Raw genomic sequence first — 20,864 nt, forward strand, 5'->3', positions numbered from 1 at the left:
GACTCTTAGCAAACCCATGGACTGCAGCCTACCAGGCTCTTCCATCCATGGGATTTCCCAAAGTGTGGTATCTAGTCTAGGAGCATCAGCTTACCTGGGAATTGCTAGAAATCCAAAATCTTGGACCCCGATTTTGCAAAACCCCAGACCTGTTGCCTGAGAAACTCTGGAAAGTGAGATCTAGCAATTCATATTTTAACAAACCCTCCAGTTGATTCTGAAACACATTAAAGTTTGAGAACAACTGGTTAAATAACAGTTTTTCTTTAAATCAAATGAAAATATTTAGAATCTGAGTATGTGTTGCCCTAATTTGTTTCAGTTCAGTTCAGTTCAGTCACTCAATCGTGTCCGATTCTTTGCGACCCCATGAATCGCAACACACCAGGCCTCCCTGTCCATCACCAACTCCCGCAGTTCACTCAGACTCATGCCCATCGAGTCAGTGATGCCATCCGGCCATCTCATCCTCTGTTGTCCCCTTCTCCTCCTGCCCCCAATCCCTCCCAGCATCAAAGTCTTGTCCAATGAGTCATCTCTTCGCATGAGGTGGCCAAAGTACTGGAGTTTCAGCTTTAGCATCATTCCTTCCAAAGAAATCCCAGGGCTGATCTCCTTTAGAATGGACTGGTTGGATCTCCTTGCAGTCCAAGGGACTCTCAAGAGTCTTCTCCAACACCACAGTTCAAAAGCATCAATTCTTCGGCACTCAGCCTTCTTCACAGTCCAACTCTCACATCCATACATGACTATGTTAAATTTTGTGTTCTTTGATACCAAAAACAAAAGAAAACTTTAGGTGAATGATTCTAATAAAAAAATTTTAGGACAAAATATTACAGGAGGGAAAGGTAGAATTGCTTATTTCCTTAAAGCATTTGGGGCAAAAAAAAAAAATGTATGAATAAAAAATGTAGTCAGCTTGTTTTATTAAATATCATTGGTTTGTGTTTTAACAGTACTTAATTTTGTTATCAAGGGATATTTTTTTTTATTCTTACATTTCTTTAAGATCTTACTGTTTAACCATAAATTATACGTCTTCTTTATAGTGATTTTAATAGTGATCCCTCTTCCCACCTTGTCTACTCCACCAAATACTGTTAAAACAAGGCATGACTGAATCTTCTGTTAGCCATATCCAGCCTCTGAATTTTGTCAAATTACAGAGTATACATTATGCATAGTTTCATGTTAATAAATGGTTTTATTTTTGTCATTCTTAACCATCTGTAACAGTGAGGAGTATAATGCTATTTCACCTCTAATTTGGTAACAAAATAATTTCCTTTCCATTTCTACCTTCTGAGTGGCTCAAGTACTCTTTAAGCCAGCCCTGGCTGTCAGCTTGTTCCTCCCATGGGTGATTCAGGACTTTCAGTACAATACATGCATACAAATGATTGTTTAGTCTGCATGTCTACTTCCATTACCATGATGACAGAGGCACTCAAGTGTCACTGGCTAATCAGACATCACACTGGACCAGTTTGAAGACTTGCCTTGCCTTTCCAGACTCCCAACTTCTTTGAATAGCAGCATTATCCTCCTGAAGGCTAGATGTGCCTGTCATCTTTCACAACATTCTTCCTCTGAAACATTCAACTCCAAACTTTATATTGTAGCTATTGATGAACATGTTATTTCTCTATGTGAGCCAAAAGTATAGAATTATCATTAACATAGAATATTACCAGTACATATAAATATGTATGGATATATAGAAAACTATCAGGAAGAATGTTCACAGAAATTTGAGTAATTTATAGGTGTTGGTTTTTGTTATAATCATTGAACGTTTTGAATTGTTCCAATATCTTAAATAAGCATGTACAATTCCAGCCCCCACCCCTACCCAGACAATCAGAAGATCTAGGGTGGATAGGGAATGAGGGAGAAAGAAAGAGAGATTCTGGACTATATGGCCCATGGCAAATCTTAACTTTGCCACAGTCCCATTTTCTCATTGTAATGTTGCTGAGAATTCCTGACTTTCTTACAGAAATGATTCAAGAATCAAATGAGAAGATCTCTGAAAGATTAAAGTGAAATCTTTCTATGTGAAAGTCTTGTAATGAAACAGAAACCTAAGTTGGTGTATTTACTGCCTATTTCACTCAATGTAGGTCTTCTATGCTCCATAATAACTGGGGAAGCGGGAGTCAGTGTAGTCAAAATTTAAAGAGCAAAGAAGACAGTGGGTAAGGGTGGGTATGAACAAGTTGGCAGGGCCAGATTTTTCAGAATTAGAGCAGAAAAATGTGAACTCATCTTAAAGAATCAAACTTGCCAGCTGACTTGACTGTTAAAATGTGTATAAAGAGTAAAAAGTTATAACAAGTAGGTAACATAGCCTGTGAGAAATGTTAAATATAAATAAATAGAGCATCTTCCTACATAGATATAGGAAAGGATAGAAGTACCAAGTAAGCACCATATCAAATATTTATGAGATACATGAAGTGCCCAGTATTCGTGGCTTCTATCAGCCATCCACTGGTGACAGCCATTGTTGCCCAATGTCCTCTGCATGCTAAGCACAGAGAAATTCATAGCTACTCAGCAAGTTATTAGTGAATTACAATGACGGCCAGGAACACTTGCCCCTGTATCTCTTTGACTGAGCCAGCTTAAATTAGGATCAAGGACCTTCTGTCTGCTGAGTCCCCTTGTCCACTCTCATCTCTAGTCCTTTTAACTGCAGCATCAGCAGGGAAGGCTGATGCCACAGAGCAAGACAGGACAGAAAACTGTAACTCAGCATTGGATACAGTGTTGTACTTCCCCCATCATTGAACCCTATTCTATTAATATGTATGTTAATTTACCCTTGCTTGTCATTTTCCCTTGCTTTTTGTTTCTTTTTTTTTTTTTTTTTTTTACTTTATTTTACTTTACAATACTGTATTGGTTTTGCCATATATTGACATGAATCCACCACGGGTGTACATGCGTTCCCAAACATGAATCCCCCCTCCCACCTCCCTCCCCATAACATCTCTCTGGGTGATCCCCGTGCACCAGCCCCAAGCATGCTGTATCCTGCATCGGACATAGACTGGCGATTCGATTCTTACATGATAGTATACATGTTACAATGCCATTCTCCCAAATCATCCCACCCTCTCCCTCTCCCTCTGAGTCCAAAAGTCCGTTATACACACCTGTGTCTTTTGTTTCATGTTTTAAATGAATTCAATTAACTGTGATTTGAACATCTGTATTTGGCCTTTCTGTTCAGTGAACTCTGGGATTTCTTATCTGGTAGTAGAGTAGAAGACTATGATTACAACAAAGTAATTTTTTACCACAACCTGATTAGAGAAGAGGGCTGGAAACGAGGGAGGAGAGGAGGGAACAAGAGGGTTGCAATCATCAAAGTACCCTCCAAGGCAGACGTACCCTGACTCTAGTGAGCATTTCCAGTCCAGTTCTTGTAATGAGGCAGCCTTTAGAGTGAAATGGTACCCTGGTTGAGTAATGGCAGCCACTGAAGTCATCTGCCTCCAGGCTCTTCCAATCTTTCTGATTGTAGTTTGGCTTCCCATATAGATTTGCCTGCAGGGAGCTAATGGACTGATCAGTTACACTTCTTGTTGGAAATTGAGAGCATGAATTCTGGAACCAGATTATTCAAGTTAGGATCTTTCCTTTTGTTGTTGTATAACCCGCCAGAAATGCAAAAAAGGGAAATGCTGTCTGAGGAGGCCTTAGAAATAGCTGAGAAAAGAAAAGAAGCTAAAGGCAAAGGAGAAAAGGAAAGATATACCCATCTGAATGCAGAGTTCCAAAGGATAGCAAGGAGAGATAAAAAAGCCTTCCTCAGTGATCAGTGCAAAGAAATAGAGGAAAACAATAGACTGGGAAAGACTAGAGATCTCTTCAAGAAAATTGGAAATACCAAGGGAATATTTCATGCAAAGATGGGCACAATAAAGGATAAAAACAGTATGGACCTAACAGAAGCAGAAGATATTAAGAAGAGGTGGCAAGAATACACAGAAGAATTAGACAAAAAAGATCTTAATGACCCAGATAACCATGATGGTGTGATCACTTACCTCGAGCCAAACATCCTGGAGTGCCAAGTCAAATGGGCCTTAGGAAGCATCACTACAAACATCACTACACTAACTAAGCATCCCTAGCTTAGTGGAGGTGATAGAATTCCAGCTGAGCTATTTCAAATCCTAAAAGATGATACTGTGAAAGTGCTGCACTCAATATGCCAGCAAATCAAGTCACTCAACTGAGAACCTCAAGCTGTACCTCAGAAAGCCCTATGTCTGTTTGTCCCTGAAAGTTTTACCATGAGGATGGATGAGATGATAAGTGCAAAGGTGGTGCCCCACCACACCTTAAAAGTTACTACTTTTTCACTCAGAGTACTGATACAGGTCCTGGATCCACCCTGCATTGAGGGCCTAAGCAGGTAATCAGGGTCTAGGCAGAGACCTGGAGGCATGCTCCGGAAATTGCTGTGACCCTGGAGCTTGGACTTCAAGGAGATCCAACCAGTCCATTCTAAAGGAGATCAGTCCTGGGTGTTCATTGGAAGGACTGATGCTGAAGCTGAAACTCCAATACTTTGGCCACCTCATGCGAAGACTTGACTCATTTGGGAAAAACTCTGATGCTGGGAGGGATTGGGGGCAGGAGGAGAAGGGGACGACAGAGGATGAGATGGCTGGATGGCATCACTGACTCAATGGACATGAGTTTGAGAGAACTCCGGGAGTTGGTGATGGACAGGGAGGCCTGGCGTGCTGCAATTCATGGGGTCGCAGAGTCGGACATGACTGAGCAACTGAACTGAACTGAATTAAAGCTTAAGAAAAAAAGAAAAAAAAAAAGTATCTTTCCTTTTCCCTCCTCTGTATTCTCACTGACTTCTCTAACAAATGCTTTTAACCTGTCACTGTGCTGAGACAAAACGGAAAACAGGCTTTGGCCTTGTCCAAGTTCAGATAGATGACTGAGAAGGTTAAGATGACGTGTCACATAAGACCTGTACAGCCTTTGTGTCTGAGATCTGTGGAGAGGGGCTGTGCAAGACCTTGCCCCCACTCTGCTGCCCATTAGAGGCCTTGCACTTCCACCTCCCCTCACCCCCTTCAACCCCGGCCCAAATGGTACAAGAATCATCTCAGGTCTCCACTCTCACTATTTCCTAACAGGGGGTTGGGAGAGATGGGTGGGGTGGGGGGGGCGGCAGGCGCGGTGAGGACTACATTTCCCCAAAAGAAGACCATGCTCTGCCTGTTTGATCTCTTCCCCAAACTTGAGCTCAGAGCCCCACTTCTTTCCTTTCACTGAGTAGTAACCCAAAACCTGAGAAGAGACTTCCCACATGTCTGAATGAAACAGATACAGACACTACCAGAGGTTGAAGCGATAGCCCCACGGAGTCTCTTTGTGGAACTGGGCAGGAAAGCAATCCCTTTAAGACCCAGCTCACCAAAGTGGCTTTAGGATCTGTACAAGCACCCTGTCATTCATCCCCGGGTTTTGAGAAGTAGAGGGTGGGAGTGAGGCCTCAAATTACTGACACCTGAAGCGATGAAATGCCGCACTTTACTCGGCAGAAGTGGGCCAGGACCCGGGTGGCGGTATCCCTCCGGAGCGGGGGAGCCAAGCGTCCGGAGACCTTTCGGGCACCGGTGAGGTCTAATCTGTGCGCGAGTCTCAGCCGCCTTAAAGCCCTTTCACCCGCGAATCCCGAGCGTCTCCAAGTGACTCCGCCTTCTCTCAACCCATCTCCCCACACGACCAGTCGCCCCGCACCTAATCACAGCTCACCTTGCTCCCGGGACAATTACAATCGTGGGTCACAGTGGAGCACAAAGACGCTGGAGAAGAGCCCCAACCTACAAGAGAACACACCTCTAAGCAGCCAAGTTGGACGTTCTAGGGCGCCCAAAAAAGCAGCGGCAACCCACCAGCCCAGACAAGCACACTGACCCAATTCTTAAGTTACTGACATCTAGGAAGGCTGCAGCGAGCAGGGGTTTAGGCCGGATAACTGGCCTTTAGCCTATGTCTGTTAGGAGTCCAGTGCTTTGCGCGCTCTAAGGTCCTCCCATCTCGAGCGCGCCCTACCCTCCCGGAGTATGCGAACGCCTACCAAGAGAGTGGACAAGCGACACAGCTGCTTTCAAGTGTAGTCGTGGGTGGCTCTGAAAAGAGCCTTTGGATTTGATGGAACCTCGAGCAGAGCGCACACTTCTTAAGCCCGCTCCCCGCGGATGCGGCGAGCCAGCTGGATGTCTTTGGGCATGATGGTCACGCGCTTGGCGTGGATGGCGCACAGGTTCGTGTCTTCAAACAGCCCCACCAGGTAGGCCTCGCTCGCCTCCTGCAGCGCCATCACGGCCGAGCTCTGGAAGCGCAGGTCCGTCTTGAAGTCCTGCGCGATCTCGCGCACCAGCCGCTGGAACGGCAGCTTGCGGATCAGCAGCTCGGTCGACTTCTGGTACCGCCGGATCTCCCGCAGGGCCACGGTACCCGGCCGGTAGCGATGCGGCTTCTTGACGCCGCCCGTGGCCGGCGCGCTCTTGCGAGCCGCCTTGGTGGCCAGCTGCTTCCGCGGGGCCTTGCCACCGGTCGACTTGCGGGCAGTCTGCTTTGTACGAGCCATAGCGAACCAAGACGCGAACTTACGTGAGCAGCGCCGCGCAGGGAGAGTAACCAGGGGCGCGGCCGCTGCAGCAGTCTTTATAAGCAGTCTTTTCCCAGTTGGGCGGGACAATACTTGAAAGTCCCGCGCTGGCTACCCATTGGCTGGGACGTCATCCTCTTTAGCGCCACTGATTGGCTTCAGCCGACTCCTCCCTCCCCCCGCCCCCTCGCCGCCCCGCCGCCCCGCCGCCCATCGGCCTCCCTTTCGACTTTCCAGTTTGTCTAGTTTTTCCCCCTCCTCGGTTTTCATTTATTTCAGGGTAGGAATCATATTTGAGAGCAGCTGTGACAATGTTCCTTCTCAGTCCCTTAGAACACACTACTTACGATACCCTCTTCCTTTCTACGCTAACTCCCAAACTGAACCTCGACCTTGTTTGCGCCACCCCCGCCCCCAGCACCCTGAACGCAGCTCCCTTTCCAGAGGTCCCCTAGCCTACCTAGTTGGCTGGACGGATCTTGCTTTGCTTTCCGCCTTCCGGTACTTTAAAGATCGGAAAGTTATCGCTCCCGCAGCAGGGCGCGGGATCCCGTTTCCGAAAGCCGAACTGGGGACCTGTATCTCCACCGCTAAACCATTTTATCCCTTTAAGACAGTAGACTGAAGTCAAAAACCCAGGTCCGCCAGCCTCTTCAAATCTATCCGCTTCCTTAACAGACGGGGGTGTCCGAGATGGATGTGTGTGAGGAGACATCCCGCTGGTACTTAAGACCTCAAGTTGGGCAAAGGCCTGGGGAACAACTGGTGTTGAGCACTAGACGTCCGACTCCCAAACATAAACCATCGCGGAGCACTTAGAACTGAAGCGACTGTGGCGCGCTCAAGTTTCCTACCTTCACCTGGCTCAAGTCCTAGGTTTTACGACCCACCACAACCCAGGCTGGGCTCCCCCTTTACTACCGACAAGGTTGGAATCGAGAAGTTACTGTTAACAACTCTTTATTTGAAAGCGTGGGTGGCTCTGAAAAGAGCCTTTTGATTTTACAGGTGCCCCTTCTACAGGAGAGCTGGGTAGGGCTGCCGGAGACCGGCCTCACTTGCCCTTTGCCTTGTGGTGGCTCTCAGTCTTCTTCGGGAGCAACACGGCCTGGATATTGGGCAAAACGCCGCCCTGGGCGATGGTGACCTTGCCCAACAGCTTGTTCAGCTCCTCGTCGTTGCGGATGGCCAGCTGCAGGTGACGAGGGATGATGCGGGTCTTCTTGTTGTCTCGCGCCGCATTGCCCGCCAGCTCCAGGATTTCGGCGGTCAGGTACTCCAAGACTGCCGCCATGTAGACGGGCGCGCCGGCCCCCACCCGCTCAGCGTAGTTGCCTTTGCGCAGCAGGCGGTGCACCCGCCCTACCGGAAACTGCAAGCCTGCGCGAGACGAGCGCGACTTGGCCTTGGCGCGGGCCTTGCCGCCTTGCTTGCCACGACCAGACATGACAGCGACACCCACTAACAAATGCTCCCGCCAAACGCCCGACAAAGTCGCCCTCCACGGCCCCACTTCACCCTTTTATAGACAGAACGGCGATTGCCTAGAAGGCACTTTGATTGGCTACAGCACATCTTCGGCCTCGTGACCAATAGGATAGCGCAGTCAGAATCCACTCATTTACATAACCTCGTCTCCCTCGCGAGAGAGCCACTGAAATCTCGCCAATCGCAACGGGGCGTGATCAGAACCTTAATTTGCCTACAGTCTCTATAAGTACTGAGTCGTGGCGGCCAGCCCGGGTGCTGCCTGTTGTCTTCGGCGTTCCCGGTAGGCCCTATAGCTTGTGCTTGACGTTATGCCTGAGCCGGCAAAATCTGTTCCCGCGCCCAAAAAGGGTTCCAAGAAAGCCGTGACCAAAGCCCAGAAAAAGGACGGCAAGAAGCGCAAGCGCAGCCGCAAGGAGAGCTATTCCATCTACGTGTACAAAGTGTTGAAACAGGTGCACCCGGACACCGGCATCTCGTCCAAAGCCATGGGCATCATGAACTCATTTGTCAACGACATCTTCGAGCGCATCGCGGGCGAAGCGTCGCGCTTAGCCCATTACAACAAGCGCTCAACCATCACGTCCCGGGAGATCCAAACGGCCGTGCGACTGCTGTTGCCCGGCGAGCTAGCCAAGCACGCCGTGTCCGAGGGCACCAAGGCGGTCACCAAGTACACCAGCTCCAAGTGAGTCCCTGTGGGGACTCGGCGCTCGCACGAGTTGCCCAGCCACTTGACGTTCTAAAGGTTCTTTTCAGAGCCACCCACCTTCTCAGTGGAATAAACTCACCTTTTTACTTTACTTTTGTTGTCTGTTATGGTACTTTTTCTGTACCGCCGATTTTTTTTCTAGTAAGAACTGGCCTGTCTCTTAGGATGAAGAGGAGGTACTCCAGAAAAGACCAAGTTTTGTGGATCAGTCCAGAACTAGCTAGAATAACTGTTCACTCATGCAAGTAACTTACCTTTTCCAGTAAAACCGTGAGAGATGGGTGGTCAGTGTAAACCTATTCAGGAGGATGGGGAGGGAGGGTGGAAAGTTAAGCATTAGTTACTTTACAGCAGATAGAGTGGGTCAACTCAAGTCCATTTTTCTTGAGCTCAAAACCAAATTAATATTTTGATACCATGCCCCAGCATGAATAGAAAACTTATAGTGCACCTGGTTATCTTGATTCCATTTGTCCACTGAAAAATCCACAACCTGAGTTAAGAATTGTGTTTTATTCAATAATTTGTTGTGGACCTAAGCCAGGCAGATGGACTTCCCTTATGGCTTAGATGGTAAAGAATCCGCCTGCAGTGCAGGAGACCTGTGTTTGATCCCTGGGTTAGGAAGATCCCCTGGAGAAGGAAATGGCTACCCACTCCAGTATTCTTTCTTGCAGAATTCTGTGGACAGAGGAGGCTGGCAGACTCCAGCCCATGGTGTGGCAAAGGCTGCGACATAACTGAGTGACTGACACTTCTAAGCCCAGGAGACAGCCTTTCAAATAGCACTGAGGGGCTGTTTTGAGGAGGTAGGGGAGGAACCAGAATATATAGCAGTTTTGCAAAAACAAACCAGATAGTTGAATATTCATCAAAAGATTTCTGCTAAAGAAGAAATCTCAATGAATTTAGCACTTCTTTATTTTGTGTATGGAAATTTGGAAGAGCAGGCTGACTGACATCATTCCTTGATACACATTTTAACTATCTAGGACCAGGATCCTGTTTTTCTCCATCCTGAATCCCAGGATGACTAGGGTGGCTTCAGTGGCTGATGGCTTGATGGCCACATCCTTTGATTACAGGTATGGCAGGTGACATTTTTCATCCACACATAGGTAAAGTAATTTGTAATCTACACATACTTCTTGTCTCACTTTGCTATTCCTTTCAGTTGTCTACACTGAAGTCAATGTTTTGCCCAAATTCTGGATATTAAGCAACAGTTAGAAAAAGGTTATACAAAAGCCATTGTTATCCATAGTAAATTGTTCCCCCCAGATATTGATACCAACACAATTCCCTATAGTTGTAGTTTTGCTGTTTTATAATTTGAGTAAAGAAGCAAGAAGGACAGAGGCTATAAAGCCTATAAAGTCAGGGATTTCAAGAACCTGGGCCTGCCAGTCATAAAATGTGCTACGGAGACTTTATCCAGCAGCTCTTTTGTTGTTGTTAAACCTACTTAGCCTTAAAAATACTTTCCCCTTCCCTGGAACAATTCCCTCGTCTGAAAACAGAGACACCAAAAATGAGAGAATAAAGGCCCTCACCTTTTTTTTAGACTAGATGGTTAAAAAGCAGTATTTCCTACAAACAATTCAAAGGCCATTGGATCTTCAATTTATCTATCTACCCTTCAAACCCTACATACTTCCACTGAATCCAAATCACCAGGCCGCAGTGGGAGAGGATGGAGGGTGGGGGGTAGAGGTTGGGGCAAGGATGAACAGTCTATGGAACAAGTCAAGTAAGTCAAATGTTTGATAACCACTAACAAGATTAGTTTCGAGATCCCCATAGTGCTTGGGAAGAACTTCTTCAGTTTGCAGTTCCCACCCTAGATATTTTCTTTCTTTTTTCCTAATTGTCCTTTCCCAGAACTGTTTGTAAAGCAACATGAAAAGCTAGTTTCATTTATTCCCTTATTAATACAGAGTACCAAATGTTGCATAGAACTTAACATTTTCTGTCTTTACTAGGATTTAAAAACACATTTTAAGAAGGTAAAATGAGAACAGAAGACAAAGTACTGCAAGGTATAAAGGTGAAACTTCCTAGGAAAAAAAATGTTAAGCTCACTACAAGCACCCTTTTATTCATTTTTTCTTATGTATGTACATAGAATCCCAAATATTATCTTCCAGCATTATTTTCATTACTTCTCATCTGTCCCACCCAATCAAAAACAGGTAACTTGTCTCCTAGTTATTGTACTAATCCATACTTTCTTCGGTCCCAGAAAACATTTCCTTGCTTTTGACCTGCCTTGCTTGGATCTACTGAGAGATGAGACAGGTTGCTTGGAGCTTGAAAAGTTCAGGTAAAGCACGGCAATGTGGAGGAAAGACACAAAGATGATAGGGGAAAGTTTGAGTTTACAGGACAAAAATAAAACAAAAATATTCTAAGAGGCATGCAGGATGTTGGGTAGATAACCTAATTATAAGTGAGTGAGATAATGGTCAGTATTAAGTTCTGAGGACTCAAAATATGAATAGGAAAGCAGAATAAAACTGGTCTGAAAGACGGAGAAATCCAAGACTCAATGCAACTTTATTACCCATCAATCAATAGTTCCCTTTAGCACCAGCATTACATTTACAAGTGTGAAAGCAAAACTGACACACTGTCTACGTTCCTTTATGAGTATTAATGCATATCACTTCTCACAATATGGGAGAGGGGAAAAAATTCATACTGAGATAAATATTAATAAAATAAGCAATAAAATAGCAATAAACAGAAAAAAATCCCTGTCTATGTAAAACTACATTCTAGTTGATGGATGCTGAGAATAAGTGAAAGAAGGAAAAGAATAATAGTATATTTAGGAGGTGATCTGTACAGCAGAATATTGAGTGTGGATGACAGATCTGATCAGTTAATATTTGAACAGAGGCCTGAATGGAAAATGTGAGCCATAGGATAACTTAGAGAAGTGTATTCTAAGAACAAAGGCCCTGAGGTACGTATAAGTTTGAGAAATTCAAAGAATAAGCAAGGCCACTGAGGCTGGAGCACAGTGAGCAAAGGAAAGATGTGCAGGGAGATAGGATCAGAAACGTAGTTGAGAGTCAGATCGTGTGCGCCTTTGAGGGGCCTCCTAGGCCACTGGAAAGAATTATTCTTTAATTTGAAATTGAGTTGGAGTGCCTGTGGAGAGTTCCATCACGGGAGAGTTCCATCACGAGAGAGTTCCATGACATTATTTGACTCATGCTAATCAGACTTCATTTTTTGGGGCTCCAAAATCACTGCAGATGGTGACTGCAGGCATGATATTAAAAGACGCTTACTCCTTGGAAGAAAAGTTATGACCAACCTAGATAGCATATTGAAAAGCAGAGACATTACTTTGCCAACAAAGGTCTGTCTAGTCAAGGCTATGGTTTTTCCAGTGGTCATGTATGGATGTGAGAATTGGACTGTGAAGAAAGCTGAGCGCTGAAGAATTGATGCTTTTGAACTGTGATGTTGGAGAAGACTCTTGAGAGTCCCTTGGACTGCAAGGAGATCCAACCAGTCCATTCTAAAGGAGATCAGCCCTGGGATTTCTTTGGAAGGAATGATGCTAAAGCTGAAACTCCAGTACTTTGGCTACCTCATGCGAAGAGTTGACTCATTGGAAAAGACTCTGATGCTGGGAGGGATTGGGGGCAGGAGGAAAAGGGGACGACAGAGGATGAGATGGCTGGATGGCATCACTGACCTGATGGACGTGAGTCTGAGTGAACTGCGGGAGATGGTGATGGACAGGGAGGCCTGGTGTGCTGCAATTCATGGGGTCGCAAAGAGTCGGACACGACTGAGCGACTGAACTGAACTGAAAGCTCTCAAAAACGACAGAATGATCTCTGTTCGTTTCCAAGGCAAACCATTCAATATCACAGTAATCCAAGTCTATGCCCCAACCAGTAACGCTGAAGAAGCTGAAGTTGAACGATTCTGTGAAGACCTACACAGACCGTTTAGAACTAACACCCCCAAAAAGATGTCCTTTTCATTATAGGGGACTGGAATGCAAAAGTAGGAAGTCAAGAAACACGTGGAGTAACAGGCAAATTTGGCCTTGGAATACAGAATGAAGCAGGGCAAAGACTAATAGAGTTTTGCCAAGAAAATGCACTGGTCATAGCAAACACCCTCTTCCAACAACACAAGAGAAGACTCTACACATGGACGTCACCAGATGGTCAACACTGAAATCAGACTGATTATATTCTTTGCAGCCAAAGATGGAGAAGCTCTATACAGTCAACAAAAACAAGACCAGGAGCTGACTGTGGCTCAAATCATGAACTCCTTATTATCAAATTTAGACTTAAATTGAGGAAAGTAGGGAAAACCACTAGACCATTCAAGTATGACCTAAATCAGATCCCTTATGATTATACAGTGGAAGTGATAAATATATTTAAGGGACTAGATCTGATAGATAGAGTGCCTGATGAACTATGGACGGAGGTTCGTGACATTGTACAAGAGACAGGGATCAAGACCTTCCCATGGAAAATAAATGCAAAAAAGCAAAATGGCTGTCTGAGGAGGCCTTACAAATAGCTGTGAAAAGAAGAGAAGCAAAAAGCAAAGGAGAAAAATAAAGGTACAAGCATCTGAATGCAGAGTTCCAAAAAATAGCAAGGAGAGATAAGAAAGCCTTCCTCAGCAATCAGTGCAAAGAAATAGAGGAAAACAACAGAATGGGAAAGACTAGAGATCTCTTCAAGAAAATTAGAGACACCAAGGGAACATTTCATGCAAAGATGGGCTCAATAAAGGACAGAAATGGTATGGACCTAACAGAAGCAGAAGATATTAAGAAGAGGTGGCAAGAATACACAGAAGAACTGTACAAAAAAGATCTTCATGACCAAGATAATCATGATGGTGTGATCACTCACCTAGAGCCAGACATCCTGGAATGTGAAGTCAAGTGAGCCTTAGAAAGCATCCCTATGAACAAAGCTAGTGGAGGTGATGGAATTCCAGTTGAGCTATTTCAAATCCTAAAAGATGATGCTGTGAAAGTGCTGCACTCAATATGCCAGCAAATTTGGAAAATTCAGCAGTGGCCACAGGACTGGAAAAGGTCAGTGTTCATTCCAATCCCAAAGAAAAGCAATGCCAAAGAGTGTTCAAACTACTGCACAATTGCACTCATCTCACACGCTAGTAAAGTAATGCTCAAAATTCTCCAAGCCAGGCTTCAGTAATACGTGAACTGTGAACTTCCAGATGTTCAAGCTGGTTTTAGAAAAGGCAGAGGAACAAGAGATCAAATTGCCAACATCCGCTGGATCATGGAAAAAGCATGAGAGTTCTAGAAAAAGCATCTATTTCTGCTTTATTGACTATGCCAAAGCCTTTCACTGTGTGGATCACAATAAACTGAAAAATTCTGAAAGAGATGGGAATACCAGACCACCTGACCTGCTTATTGAGAAACCTATATGCAGGTCAGGAAGCAACAGTTAGAACTGGACATGGAACAACACTGGTTCCAAATAAGAAAAGGAGTACGTCAAGGCTGTATATTGTCACCCTGCTTATTTAACTTACATGCAGAGTACATCATGAGAAACTCTGGGCTGCAAGAAGCACAAGGTGGAATCAAGATTTCTGAGAGAAATATCAATAACCTCAGATATACAGATGACACCACCCTTATGGCAGAAAGTGAAGAGGAACTAAAAAGCCTCTTGATGAAAGTGAAAGAGGAGAGTGAAAAAGTTGGCTTAAAGCTCAACATTCAGAAAACGAAGATCGTGGCATCTGGCCCCATCACTTGATGGGGAAACAGTGGAAACAGTGTCAGACTTTATTTTTCTGGGCTCCAAAATCACTGCTGATGGTGACTGCAGCCATGATATTAAAAGACGCTTACTCCTTGGAAGAAAAGTTATGACCAACCTAGATAGCATATTGAAAAGCAGAGACATTACTTTGCCAACAAAGGTCTGTCTAGTCAAGGCTATGGTTTTTCCAGTGGTCATGTATGGATGTGAGAATTGGACTGTGAAGAAAGCTGAGCGCCGCAGAATTGATGCTTTTGAACTGTGATGTTGGAAAAGACTCTTGAGAGTTCCTTGGACTGCAAGGAGATCCAACCAGTCCATTCTAAAGGAGATCAGCCCTGGGATTTCTTTGGAAGGAATGATGCTAAAGCTGAAACTCCAGTACTTTGGCTACCTCATGCGAAGAGTTGACTCACTGGAAAAGACTCTGATGCTGGGAGGGATTGGGGGCAGGAGGAAAAGGGGACGACAGAGGATGAGATGGCTGGATTGGCATCACGGACTTGATGGACATGAGTCTGAGTGAACTGTGGGAGCTGGTAATGGACAGTGAGGCCTGGTGTGCTGCGATTCATGGGGTTGCAAAGAGTCGGACAGGACTGATCGACTGAACTGAATTGAACTGAACTGAAAGCTCACCCAGGATACTATGTTAAAAATAGACTGTAGGAGAGCAAGAGTAGAGGCAGGAAGAAGATAAAAGAGGCTACAGTAACACTCAGGAGTGAGATGGGTGGTAGCCATGGAGATAGTGAGAAGTAGTCAAGATGTATTTTAAATGAAATTGATGAATTGTACATAGGTTATGACTGAAAGAGAGGAGTCAAAGATTAATTGCAGGTTCTTGGACTGAGCACTTGGAAAGAGCTGCAACTTACTGATAAAAGAGGCAAGTAGGTTTGGAAAGGGAAAGCCTAGAGTAATATCTTAGGCAAAATGTTGAGATTCCTGGTTGCCATCCAAGTGGAAATATCAAATAAGAAATACCAAATTCCCAAGTTGGGAATATGAAATATGAGAATCTGGAGTTCAGGGAAGAGAAAGGGGTTAGATTCTAAAATCCCACTTCTTGCTCATTTATAGTGTTCTACCCTTTCTTTCCTGGAGTAGGAAATGGTGTTCTTGCCTGGAGAATCCCCTTGGAGAGGAGCCTGGCAGGCTATAGTGCATGGGGTCTCAGAGTCAGACATGACTGAGCAACTAAGCAGAGAACCCTTTCTTTCTGGAAGCTTTTAGAATCAATTTAACATGTCTATATACATTTTTTCCCCTCATATCTAACTTTGGTCTTAGTATTTCACTAAAATTTGGATGTATTGGGGAGCCCTATTCCACCTACCCCAGCTGTTGACTGTTGTTATGGATTGAACTGTGTCTCGCTAAAAGATATGCTGAAGTCTAACTCCCTGGTGCCTTAAAATGTGGCCTAATTTGAAAATGGGATCTTTGTAGATGTAATCAGTTAATAAGGTCATTAGGGTCTAATCCATAAGGTCTAATCCAATATGACTGATGTCCTTGAAATGTAGAAATGCATAAGAAGAAAACGGAGACAAATGGGGTTATGCTGTTGTAAACCAAAAGATACCTGGGGCTACCAGGAGCTGAAAGACAAGGAAGGATCCTGGCAAAGAGGGACAGGGCCCCGCCAACATGTTGACTTTAAACTTCAGAATGATGACTGAGTACATTTCTGTTGTTTTAAGCCACTCAGTTTTGTGGGACTTTGTAATGGCAGTCCTAAGAAACCAATGCAAACTAAAAATTTTAATAATATAATTATATTATTTAATTTTAAATAAAATTTTAGATTTTTAAAAATTCCTAGACTTTCCTTCTTAACGGTAGTATTAATTTCTGGCCTGGTCAAATACTGGTTTTAAAACTTGGACATTTAGTATAAATGTATAGTTCTATTTTTCCTTATCTGCCTTATTTGGGTTGGAGAAGGAAATGGCAACCCACTCCAGTGTTCTTGCCTGGAGAATCCCAGGGATGGGGGAGCCTGGTGGGCTGCTGTCTATGGGGTCACACAGAGTTGGACACAACTGAAGCGACTTAGCAGCAGCAGCAGCAGCCTTATTTGGCCTCTTTGAGACCTTCCAAGATAAAAGGTCTGTTGTCTTTCCTTTTATTCTGGGGAACTATTTATTACTATTTCTCAAATAGTTCAAGATCCCAGCTAGTTTAAATAGTACGTCATACAAACTGGCTTCACTGGATGTCCAAAAGTACAGCAGGGCTCAGAGGGTTGCTGAACTCCGTGAACGGCTCAGTTCTCCAATTCTCCCCCTCAGCATTTGCCCTCCTGAGTGCTGTCTACAGTTATTCTTGCCTTCATACCCACATGACCCTCCATCTTGCTGCTGCCTCTTGAAAACAAAGAAGTTTCTTTAACAAAAGATAAGAGCAATCTACATTCCCCTACTCCAGGGTACCTCTGGGCTGCTATTTTATCTGCGGTGGCATTAGATTAGAAATACAGTGCAAAATAAATGTAATGCATTTGAATCATCCCCAGACCATCTACCACTGGTCTGTGGAAAAATTTTTTGTCTTCCACGAAATTGGTCTCTGGTGCCAAAAAGGTTGGGGAACCCCTGCCCTACTCAGTCCAATTGCTGAAATGTTTGTGCTAATCAAATTGGTCTAAATTTTTTGAGCTAATCAATGTGGAAAGTGGTTGAGACTACGTTTAAACCAATCAGGCCAAGGTTAAGAACTGAGATAACATCTCTTTTGGGGGGAACACACAGTGGCAGGGATTGTCAAACCTGACTGCTCATTGAAGTCACCTGGGGAGCTTTTTAAAAATTCTAATGGATGAACATGAAAGTCGCTTAATCATGTCTGACTTTTGCAACCAGTCCATGGAGCTCTCTAGGCCAGAATACTGGATTAGGTAGCCTTTCCCTTTTCCAGAGATCCCAACCCAGGGATCAAACCCAGGTCTCTCGCAATGCTAGTAGATTCTTTACCAGCTGAGCCACAAGGGAAGCCCTAAGTAAAGTGAAAGTTGCTCAGTCGTGTGTGACTCTTTGCGACTATACAGTCCATGGAATTCTCCAGACCAGACTGGAGTGGGTAGCCTTTCCCTTCTCTAAGGGATCTTCCCAAATAATGGGTGGCTATATTCTAGATCACTTAAATCAGAATTTCTGGGGATAGCACCAAGACATCAGTATTTCTAAGAGTCCTCCAGGTAAAATGGGCTGTTGTTTTTGCCAAAAGTTTTCACTTTTGTCTCAAGTTCAAAGGATTTGTTAACAGAATAAGCCACTTATTATATACAATAATACAAATATTAGAGAATTATCTAGCTTACTTTAAATACACTAACATTAAATGAAAAGAAAAACAGAAAGAGCAGAGGATACAATAATACAAATATTAGAGAATTATCTAGCTTACTTTAAATACACTAACATTAAATGAAAAGAAAAACAGAAAGAGCAGAGGATACACCACCAAATCGGGTTTTGGCCAACATCCAGACTTAATCAGTGCTGGGAAGTCCCGTGTCACGGAACATCTGGAGTCCCGATTGGGAAAAGGTCCCAGGCAGTGCGTTCACTCCGTGGGTGAGACTGCAGTTTGGGGTTCCCACTTATAACCCCAGGACAGATATCATCATCAATCTGTGACCAAATTGCAAGCCTGCTGCTGCTGCTGCTAAGTCGCTTCAGTCGTGTCCAACTCTGTGTGACCCCATAGACGGCAGCCCACCAGGCTCCCCTGCATCCCTGGGATTTTCCAGGCAAGAACACTGGAGTGGGTTGCCATTTCCTTCTCCAATGCATGAAAGTGAAAAGTGAAAGTGAAGTCACTCACTCGTGTCCGACTCTTAGTGATCCCATGGACTGCAGCCTACCAGGCTCCTCCATCCATGGGATTTTCCAGGCCAGAGTACTGGAGTGGGGTGCCATCGCCTTCTCCATTGCAAGCCTGGTTTCGTGTTAATGCTATTTGTTTGCTATTTAACTTATATGCAGAGTACATCATGTGAAATGGGTCCAGGCTGGAATGGGTCCATCCATCCAGGCTGGATGAAGCACAAGCTGGAATCAAGATTGCCAGGAGACAGACAAATTGCTAAGAAAGTTGTGGTACATACACACAATGGAATATTACTCAGCTATAAAAAATAGTGCATTTGAGTCAGTTCTAATGAGGTGGATGAAACTGGAGCCCATTAGAAAGAATGAAGTCAGAAAGAAAAACACCAATACAGCATATTAACACATATGTATGGAATTTAGAAAGATGGTAATGACAACCCTATATGCAAAAGAGACATAGATGTAAAGAACAGACTTCTGGACTCCGTGGGAGGTGAGGGTGGGATGATTTGAGAGAATAGCATTGAAACATGTTATTGCCATATGTGAAATAGATGACCAGTCCAAGTTGGATGCATGAAGCAGGGTGCTCAAAGCCGGTTCACTGGGCCAGCCCAGAGGGATGGGATGGGGAGGGAGTCGGGAGGGGGGTTCAGGACGGGGAGACACATGTACACACATGCTGATTCATGTCAATGTATGGCAAAACCTACCACAATATTGTAATTAGCCTCCAATTAAAATTAATTTAAAAAAGATTGCTGGGAGAAACATCAATAACCTCAGATACCCAGACGACACCACCCTTATGGCAGAAAGCAAAAAAGAACTAGAGCCTCTCGATGAAAGTGAAAAGAGGGGAGTGAAAAAGCTGGTTTAAAACTCAACATTCAAAACACAATGATCATGGCATCCACTCCCATCATCACTTCATGGCAAATAGATGGGGAAACAATGGAAACAGTGACAGACTTTCTTTTCTTGGGCTCCAAAATTACTGCAGATGGTGACTGCAGCCATGAAATTAAAAGATGCTTGCTCCTTCGAAGAAAAGCTATGACAAACCTAGAAGGCATATTCAAAAGCAGAGACATTACTTTGCCAACAAACGTCCATCTAGTCAAAGCTATGGTTTTTCCAGTAGTCATGATGGCTGTGAGAGTTGGACCATTAAGAAAGCTGAGCACCAAAGAACTGATGCTTTTGAACTGTGGTGTTGGAGAAAACTCTTGAGAGTTCCTTAGACTATAAGGAGACCCAACCAGTCCATCCTAAAGAAAATCAGTCCTGACTATTCTTTGGAAGGACTGATGTTGAAGCTGAAACTCCAATACTTTGGCCACCTGATGTGAAGAACTGACTCATTTGAAAAGACCCTGATGCTGGGAAAGATTGAAGGTGGGAGAAGGGGACGACAGAGGATGAGATGGTTGGATGGACCTGAATTTGAGCAAGCTCCAGGAGTCGCTGTGCTGCCATCCATGGGGTCACTAAGAGTCGGAAACGGCTGAGTGATTTAACTGACCTGAACTAAACTTTGTCTTATAAAACTTGGAATGTTGTTAAGTCTGGGGCTTGACTGGCCAGGCCCCCTCCATGGGCTCAACAATCTCAAAATTCTTCCATCTTATCTAAGGTGCTGCAAGTCTTGCACTCATAGCAGGCAGTCACTCCTGGTCACTCCCAGTCAGGGCAGTGTCCAGGCAGGTTAGAAGCAAGATCAGAGGCCTGCTCTGCTCTTTTGCCTCTGAAGCTTGAAGAAGACTACTTCTATTTTATTTCTCTAACAGCAGTCAAATTTGAGAACTACATACATAAGGGATTAGGTGAGTTCCTTAATGAAAATCAGTATGCAACTAGAGAAACAGAAGAAAAATGCTACATAGTAGTCGACAGCCCTATAATGTATATTATTGACTAAGTTATACTTCATAACATAAGAAATCAAGTCTTGAAGAATACTTTAAGGAAACACATAAGAAAAAATGAAAGTCTACAAGAATACTTTCAAGTAAGAGTTTGAGTGCCACAACAAAAGATCCTGCATGCCGCAACTAAGACCCTTAGCAGCCAAATAATTTTTTAAAAAAGAATACTTTGAGGTGATAGCCTTCATCTCCATTGCTGTGTTTACTGTGTGGACAAAGACTGTAACCTGCCATTTCAATAAACAAAGGATGTTGTGGCCAAAAAGTCATCAGCCTCAGCAGCTGTCTCCTCAGTGCAACCTGAGGGAATTCAAGACACAGCAAAACAAGATAATGGCCCTACATAGTTAAGCATTAGTGTTAGTCACTCAGTTGTGTCCAACACTTTGTAACGCTATGGACTGTAGCCTGCCAAATTCCTCTGCCCATGGAATTCTCCAG

At 44.3% G+C, this 20,864-nt stretch overlaps 3 protein-coding genes across 3 annotated transcripts; 1 reads left to right on the top strand and 2 right to left on the bottom strand.

Moving 5' to 3' along the window:
- Positions 1-5,929: 5,929 nt before the first annotated feature.
- Positions 5,930-6,772, bottom strand: LOC138447460 (histone H3). The gene has a single exon (XM_069603384.1). The coding sequence runs from the start codon at positions 6,635-6,637 to the stop codon at positions 6,227-6,229; it is 411 nt and encodes a 136-aa protein (XP_069459485.1). The 5' UTR covers positions 6,638-6,772; the 3' UTR covers positions 5,930-6,226.
- Positions 6,773-7,601: 829 nt separating this feature from the next.
- LOC138447466 (histone H2A type 2-A) lies at positions 7,602-8,105 on the bottom strand. The gene has a single exon (XM_069603398.1). It carries the CDS (start codon positions 8,103-8,105, stop codon positions 7,713-7,715), a length of 393 nt encoding a protein of 130 aa, XP_069459499.1. The 3' UTR covers positions 7,602-7,712.
- Positions 8,106-8,457: 352 nt separating this feature from the next.
- LOC138447471 (histone H2B type 2-E-like) lies at positions 8,458-8,949 on the top strand. Its single transcript, XM_069603410.1, has one exon. It carries the CDS (start codon positions 8,458-8,460, stop codon positions 8,836-8,838), a length of 381 nt encoding a protein of 126 aa, XP_069459511.1. The 3' UTR covers positions 8,839-8,949.
- Positions 8,950-20,864: the final 11,915 nt, after the last annotated feature.

This window comes from Ovis canadensis, chromosome 1 (assembly GCF_042477335.2).
Source record: "Ovis canadensis isolate MfBH-ARS-UI-01 breed Bighorn chromosome 1, ARS-UI_OviCan_v2, whole genome shotgun sequence".
NCBI lineage: Eukaryota > Metazoa > Chordata > Mammalia > Artiodactyla > Bovidae > Ovis > Ovis canadensis.

What these genes read in the sequence shown, in the direction of transcription:
- LOC138447460 (XM_069603384.1), bottom strand. Translation starts at nt 6,637, where the DNA reads ATGGCTCGTACAAAGCAGACTGCCCGCAAGTCGACCGGTGGCAAGGCC.
- LOC138447466 (XM_069603398.1), bottom strand. Translation starts at nt 8,105, where the DNA reads ATGTCTGGTCGTGGCAAGCAAGGCGGCAAGGCCCGCGCCAAGGCCAAG.
- LOC138447471 (XM_069603410.1), top strand. Translation starts at nt 8,458, where the DNA reads ATGCCTGAGCCGGCAAAATCTGTTCCCGCGCCCAAAAAGGGTTCCAAG.